Source organism: Nicotiana tomentosiformis, chromosome 2, assembly GCF_000390325.3.
Source record: "Nicotiana tomentosiformis chromosome 2, ASM39032v3, whole genome shotgun sequence".
NCBI lineage: Eukaryota > Viridiplantae > Streptophyta > Magnoliopsida > Solanales > Solanaceae > Nicotiana > Nicotiana tomentosiformis.
Window position 1 is genome coordinate 32799907 of NC_090813.1, and position 8349 is coordinate 32808255.

Below are 8349 nucleotides of genomic sequence, written 5' to 3' on the forward strand. Positions count from 1 at the left end.
GTGCCAGCAGATGCTTCAGACAACGGGTATTCTGGAGACCAATGGGGTCTTGTTCACTACTTTTCAGTTTTCTGGGGCTGTTTTTAGATGGTGGGAGGCATATGAGAGGCGCATGCCGGTCAGTGCAGTTCCACTTACATAGAAGGAGTTCTCTATCTTTTTGGAGAAGTTCGTGCCGCAGTCTTATAGGGAGGAGCTGCGCAGACAGTTTGAGCAGCTTCGACAGGATGGCATGTCTTTGACCCAATACGATATGAGGTTTTCTGAGTTTGCTCGTCACGCAGTTTGGTTGGTTCCCACTAATAGGGAGAGGATTAGGAGGTTCATTGATGGCCTCATGTATCAGCTACGATTGCTTATGACTATAAAGAGGGTATCTGGTGCCACTTTTGACGAGGTGGTTAACATTGCTCGACAGATAGAGGTGGTCCATAGCCAGGAGCGTGGTGACAGGGAGGTTAAGAGGCCTCGAAGTTCGAGCAATTTTGGTGGGATACCTTCTGGGGGACAGTCCTACCACAGCAGGGGTCGCCCTTATAGGCCCGCTCAGACGACTCGTCCAACTCATCGTGGTGCATCAGCTAGCCATGGTTCTTACAGTGCTTACTCAGACTAGTCTTCATTCAGTGCACTACCAGCGCTGAGCTCTCATCATGCCTCGTCCACTCAGGCTTCTACAGGTAATTCCTCGGGTTATCAGGAGCAGCAGTTCCGTCAAACGAGGGGTTGTTTCGAGTGCGAAGAATTTGGTCATTACAAGAAAGATTGTCCTAGGCTATTGAGTGGGGCTCCACAGCAGAGTTCTCGGCTGACGGCACCAGCACCAGCAGTTATGCCACCCGCCCAGCTCGGGGTGGGGTTCAGTCAGCTAGGGGTCTCCCAAGAGGGGGAGGCCGATCAGGTGGCGGTCAGGCCCGATTCTATGCTTTTTCTGCCAGACCAGATGCTATTGCTTTAGATGCAGTGATCACAGGTATTGTCTCAGTGTGCCATAGGGAAGATTCTATATTATTTGACCCCGGTTCTACTTATTTGTATGTATCATCATACTTTACTCATTATCTAGATATGTCCCATGAGTCCTTAGTTTTACCGGTTCGTGTATCTACACCGGTGGGCGATACTATTATTGTGGACAATGTATATCGGTCTTGTGTGGTAACCATTGGGGGACTGGAGACTAGAGTTGATCTCTTACTGCTCAGTATGGTTAATTTTGATGTAATTCTAGGTATGGATTCGTTGTCTCCATGTCATGATATTCTGGACTGTCACGCAAAAATCGTGATGCTAGCAATGCCGGGGTAGCCGAAGGTCGAATGGAGAGGTTCTTTAGATCATGTTCCCAGCATGGTAATTTCTTATTTGAAAGCCCAACGTATGGTTGGGAAAGGGTGTTTGTCATATTTGGCTTTGGTGAGAGATGTTGATGCAGATACTCCTACTATTGATTCAGTGCCGGTAATTAGAAATTTTTCGGATGTATTTCCTGCAGACCTGTCGGGTATGCTGCCCGACAGGGATATTAATTTCAGTATTGACTTGGTGTAGGGCACTCGACCCATTTTTATTCCTCCGTATCGTATCACACTAGCTGAGTTAAAAGAATTGAAGGAGCAACTTCAGGAACTTCTTGACAAGGGGTTTATTAGGCCTAGTGTGTCACCTTGGGGTGCACCGGTTCTGTTTGTGAAAAAGAAAGATGGTACTATGCGAATGTGTATCGATTACAGGCAGTTGAACAAAGTTACAATCAAGAATAAGTATCCTTTTTCCGCGTATTGATGATTTATTTGACCAACTTCAGGGAGCGAGGGTATTCTCCAAAATTGATTTGAGATCGGGGCATCACCAGTTGAAAATTCGGGATTCGGATATTCTAAAAACAACATTCAGAATTCGTTATGGTCACTATGAATTTCTTGTGATGTCATTTGGGCTAACCAATGCCCCATCAGTATTTATGCACCTGATGAATAGCGTATTCCAGCCGTATCTTGACTTATTTGTCGTGGTATTTATTGATGATATCCTGTTGTACTCATGTAGCCAGGAGGAGCATGCACAATACTTGGGTATTATATTGCAGAGGCTGAGAGAGGAGAAACTATATGCCAAATTCTCTAAATGTGAATTCTGGCTTAGTGGTAGCATTCTTGGGACACATAGTGTCTAGTGAAGGGATTAATGTGGATCCGAAGAAAATTAAGGCAGTTTAGAGTTAGCCCATGCCATCTTTAGTTACTGAGATTCAGAGTTTTCTCGGCTTGGCCGGTTATTATCGTCGCTTCGTGGAGGGTTTCCTGTCTATTACATCGCCTATGACTAAATTGACCCAGAAAGGTGCTCCATTCAGGTGGTCGGATGAATGTGAAGAGAGCTTTCAGAAGCTCAAGATAACTTTAACTACAACTCCAGTATTGGTGTTTCCTACAGGTTCAGGGTCTTATACTGTGTATTGTGACACATCGCGTATTGGTCTAGGCGCAGTGCTTATGCAAGACGGTAGGGTAATTTCCTATGCGTTCAGACAGTTAAAGGTACATGAGAAGAATTATCCGGTCCACGACATTGAGTTAGTAGTTATTGTTCATGCCTTGAAGATTTGGCGGCATTATTTGTACGGTGTCCATTGTGAGGTTTATATCGATCACCGGATTCTAAACATCTGTTTAAGCAGAAAGATCTTAATTTGAGGCAGCGAAGGTGGTTGGGGTTACTTAAGAATTATGATATCACCATTCTCTATCATCTTGGAAAGGCCTATGTGTTGGCCGATGCCATGAGTCATAAGGCGGAGAGTTGGGCAGCTTAGCATACTTACCGGTAGCACAGAGGCCTTTAGCCTTGGATGTTCAGGCCTTGGCCAACCAGTTTGTTAGATTGGATGTTTCCGAGGCGAATCGAATTTTGGCTTGTGTGGTTTCTCTGTCTTCTTTATATGATCGCATCAGAGAGCGCCAATATGATGACCCCCATTTGCTTGTCCTTAAGGACACGGTGATGCCAAGGAAGTCACTATTGGAGATGACAGTGTATTACGGATGCAGGGCAGGCTATGTGTGCCTAATGTAGATGGTTTGCATGAGTTGATTCTCCAGGAAGCTCACAGTTCGCGGTACTCTATTCATCCAGGTGCCGCGAAGATGTATCAGGATTTGAGGCAGCATTATTGGTGGAGGCGAATGAAGAAAGATATAGTTGGGTTTGTAGCTCGGTGTTTAAATTGTCAACAGGTGAAATACGAGCATCAGAGACCGGGAGGATTGCTTCAGAGACTTGAAATTCCGGAGTGGAAATAGGAGCATATTACCATGGATTTCGTAGTTGGCCTTCCACGGACTTTGAGGAAGTTTGATGTTGTTTGGGTGATTGTGGATCGATTGACCAAGTCTGCGCATTTTATTCCAATTGATACTACTTATTCTTTGGAACGGTTGGCTGAAATTTATATCCACGAGATTGTTCGCCTACACGGTGTGCCAGTGTCCATCATTTCAGATCGGGGCACGCGGTTTACATCACAGTTTTGGAGAGCAGTGCAGCGAGAATTAGGTAAACAGGTTCAGCTAAGTACAGGATTTCACCCTCAGAAGGACGGACAGTCCGAGCGCACTATTCAGATATTGGAAGATATGTTACGCGCTTGTGTCATTGATTTTGGAGGTTCTTGGGATCAATTTCTGCCACTCGCAGAGTTTGCTTACAATAATAGCTACCAGTCAAGCATTTAGATGGCTCCATATGAGGCTTTATATAGGAGACGGTGTCAGTCTCTGGTGGGTTGGTTTGAGTCAAGTGAGGCTAGGGTATTAGGTACTGACTTGGTTCAGGATGCTTTGTAAAAGGTTAAAATGATTCAGGAGCGGCTTCGCACGACGCAGTCTAGACAGAAAAGTTATGCTGGCAGGAAGGTCCGTGATGTTGCTTACATGGTTGGGGAAAAGGTTCTGCTAAAGATTTCATCCATGAAGGGTGTGTTGAGGTTCGGAAAGAAGGGAAAGTTAAGCCCTCGATATATTGGGCCTTTTGAGGTACTTAAGAATATTGGAGAGGTGGCTTATGAACTTGCTTTACCACGTAGTCTATCAAGTGTTCATCCAGTGTTTCATGTATCTATGCTCCAGAAGTATATTGGGGATCCGTCGCATGTATTAGATTTCAGTACAGTGCAGCTGGATGGTAATTTGACATATGATGTGGAGCCGATGGCTATTTTAGACCGGCAGATTTGAAAACTGAGGTCAAAGAACATAGCATCAGTAAAGTGTAACGACCCGGTCAGTCGTTTTGAGTATTATAACCCCGTTCCCCCATTTACTGCTCATTGTTTGCTTTATAGTTGTTTTACCACTTACCGGGTTAGTTGGTTCGGGTCCGAAAGGATTTCGGGGTGAAATGAGACACTTAGTCTCATAATTGAAAACTTAAGTTGAAAAAGTTAACCGGATGTTGACATATGTGTAAACAACCTCGGATTTGAATTCAGATGATTCCAATAGCTCCATATGGTGATTTTAAACTTAAGAGCGCGTCCGAAAAAATATTTGGAGGTCCGTAGAGGAATTAGGCTTGAAATGGCGAAAGTCAAATTTTTGAAAAGTTTGACCGGGGGGTTGAGTTTCTGATATCGGGGTCAAAATTTGATTCTGGAAATTTGAATAGGTCTGTTATGTCATTTATGACTTGTTTGCAAAATTTGAGGTCAATCGGACGTGATTTGATAGGTTCTGGCGTCGTTTGTAGAAATTAGAAGTTTCAAAGTTCATTAGGCTTGAATCTATGTGTAATTCATATTTTTAGTGTTGTTTGATGTGATTTGAGGCCTCAAGCAGGTTCGTGTTATGTATTGGACTGGTTGGTACGATTGGACGGGGTCCCGGGGGCCTCGGGTGTTATTCGGGGTGGTTCTGGACCAAGTTTGGGTGTTTTGATATTGCTGGTTGCTGGTTCTGGTATTGTTCTTCGCGTTCGCGAGGAGCCTCTCGCGTTCGCGAAGAAGGATTTTGTTGTTGGGACTTTGTTCTTCGCGTTAACGAAGAGGCTCTCGCGTTCGCGAAGAAGGAACTTTTGTTGTCCGTCGTCTGAGTTTTGAGGCTCATATCTCGCAATCTATAAGAAATTTGGAGCTGATCCAAAAATGAAAGTTGTAGCATTTGTGTCTAGTTTTCAGAAAGGTAAACCATTTATCATTTGGAGTTGTGTACAAACAGTTATGGTGGATACACTACAGGCTATCTGGGAAGAGTTTGGAAATCTCCGTTGCACAAGGCTAACTTTGGAAGCTTATATCTCACAATCTATAAGGAATTGGGAGATGAGCAACAAATGAAAGTTATAGCCCTTGGTGTCTAGTTTTCAGAAAGTTAAACCATTAATCATTTGTAGTTTTGTACAAAAGGTTATGACCATTATACTAGAGGCTGTATGAGAAGAGTTTGAAAATGGCTGTTGGAGAATTTGTTCAGCGCGAACGCGAGGGGAGGGTCACGAACGCGAAGAACAAACCCCTGGGCACTAGAATAAAGTCCAAATTCGTCTCATTCTTTCATATTTGGACCAAGGAAGCTCGGGTGAGGCGATGTTTCGAGAGTTTTTCAAGAAAAATATTGGGGTAAGAATTCCTAACCTAATTTTGGTTAAATTACATGAATCTATTGTTGTTTTTATCACTAAATTAGTGAATTAATTTGAAAAAATTTAGAAAACCCTCTTGGTTTAATTTGAAGATTTGAGGGTCGAGTTGAGGTCAAATTTTGATAAAATTGGTATGGTTAGACTCGTGATTGAATGGGCTTTCGGATTTTGTAACTTTTGTCGGGTTCCGAGAGAATTTTTGAGCTAAATTTCGGATTTTGTTGGAAAATTTGTATTTTCTTATGGAATTAATTCCAGTAATTTTTATTGACTGGATAGAATTATTTGTGACTAGATACGAGGCTTCCGAAGACCAATTCTCAAGGCAAGGGCATAACAGAGTGAGAAATTACACGGTTTGAGGTAAGTAACACTTCTAAAATTGGTTCTGAGGGTATGAATCCCCGAATTAGTGTTATATAAATTATTTGGAGGTGACGCACAAGATAGTTGACGAGCGTGTGGACGTGCACTATATAAATTGACTTGAATAAATCCTGTGAAGTTGCAAAGTTAAAGAATCATGTTATTATTTGAACATGCCACACGTGTTAGAGGAATTGAGCTGAGGCTCATAATAAAGATTATGTTTAGGCTATGTGCCGATATTTTGGGACCCATAGGGTCGTGTTGCTATTGAATTAATTATTTTAAAATATACATTTCATACTCAGTCATGTTCATCCATTGTGAGGATATTTATTGAATCGGGGCTGCCCGCCTGCAGCAAGTCATATCGGCTTTATATATTATTATTATTATTATAGGATCGGGCTGCACGCCTCGGCACGCCTTATAGGCTTTATTACTATATGGATCGGGGGCAGCTCGCCTGCAGCAGGCCTTATAGGCTTTATTATTATTATGGAATCAGATTGCATGCCGTAGTAGGCCATATCGGCTTTATATAGCGCTTGGGCGGAAGGAGCCAATCCGGAGTGTAGATGATTATATATATTCGGGATGGACTTCCCAGGGCATGGACTTGCCTTACTTACTTATATGTTGTGATGAATTTTCCCTGGACATGGATCTTATCTGTATCATTTACATTGGGGATAAATTAACCCAGGGCCTTATGCGGTACTGAGTGACTGACTGTCAGTCGATGTGTATATATATACGAGACGGAATATCCCTGGGCTGGATTGGCCATAAACAATACTGAGTGACCGAATAATTTGTGACCAGTATTTATATGAGGCCTTTCTACTGAGATGTCATATTCCTCATATCATGCAGTATTGATCCGTTTCACTTGTACTGAGTTTAACTATTGAACTTGAAATCATGCCTATATTTTTGTGCCATTATTTATACTGGACTGTACCTGCAGAGCTTATCACTACTTTCAGCCCAGAGGTTAGTCTTGTTACTTATTGAGTTGGTTGTACTCATACTATACTCTACACCTCGTGTGCAGATCCAGGTGCTTCCGGATACGACGACTGCTAGATTTCGGAGTTACTTCTATTGGAGACTATCAAGGTAGCTACTTGACGTCCGCAGACTTGATTCCCTTCCTATTTAGTTATTGTATTTTTCTATATTTCAGACAGCGATTTTTATCAATCAGACTTTATATTCATTTAGATGCTCATGTACTTAGTGACACCATGTTTTGGGAATGTTTATATTTGTGTTTGTGAGATTTCTTCCGTTGAATTTAATTATTATATTTTCAAACTTAAAAGATATGGTGATTTATTGATATTGTCGGCTTGCCTAGTATTGAGATAGGCGCCATCACGACAGGTGAGATTTTGGGTCGTGACATTAAAGTACAGTGGAGAGGCCAGCCAGTCGGAGAAGCTACATGGGAGGTTGAGCAGGAGATGCGGAGAAAATATCCACACCTAATTGAGACTCCATGTATGATTCTAAACTCGTTCGAGGACAAACGTTTGTTTAAGAGGGGGAGAATGTAACGACCTGGCCGGTCGTTTTAAGTATTATAACCCCGTTTCCCCATTTACTGCTTAATTTATGCTTTACAGTTATTTTATGACTTACCGGGTTAGTTGGTTTGGGTCCGGAAGGATTTCGAAGTGAAATGAGACACTTAGTCTCATAATTGAAAACTTAAGTTAGAAAAGCTGATCGGATGTGGACTTATGTGTAAACGACCTCGGGTTTGAATTTTGATGATTTCAATAGCTACGTATGGTGATTTTGGACTTAGGAATGTGTCTAGGAAATTATTTGGAGGTCGGTAGAGGAATTAGGCTTGAAATGGCAAAAGTTGAATTTTTGAAAAATTTGATCGGGGGGTTGACTTTTTGATATCGGGGTCGGAATCCGATTCTGGAAATTTGAATAGGTCCGTTATGTCATTTATGACTTGTGTACAAATTTTGAGGTCAATCGGACGTGATTTGATAGGTTTCGGCTTCAATTATAGAATTTGAAAATTTCAAAGTTCATTAGGCTTGAATCCGTGTGCAAATTGTGGTTTTATCATTGTTGGATGTAATTTGAGGTTTCAACTAAGTTCGTATGAGGTTTCAGGATTTGTTGGTGTATTTAGTTGAGGTCCCGGGTGTCACGACCCAAAATCCATTAAAGGTCATGATGACGCCTAAGACCGTTGTCAGGCCAGCCAACCTTCACTAATTAATTTAATTACTCTTTTTAGTATTTTTGAATCGAACTTTTCTTCAATTAAATAGTAAGAGATAAAATTTACAGAATAAATGGAAATGTTTTCACAAC

The 8349-nt window shown here is 42.0% G+C and overlaps 1 protein-coding gene across 1 annotated transcript; it reads left to right on the forward strand.

Moving 5' to 3' along the window:
• The first annotated feature begins 253 nt into the window (after positions 1-253).
• Positions 254-616, forward strand: LOC138904581 (uncharacterized). The gene has a single exon (XM_070193088.1). The coding sequence runs from the start codon at positions 254-256 to the stop codon at positions 614-616; it is 363 nt and encodes a 120-aa protein (XP_070049189.1).
• Positions 617-8349: the final 7733 nt, after the last annotated feature.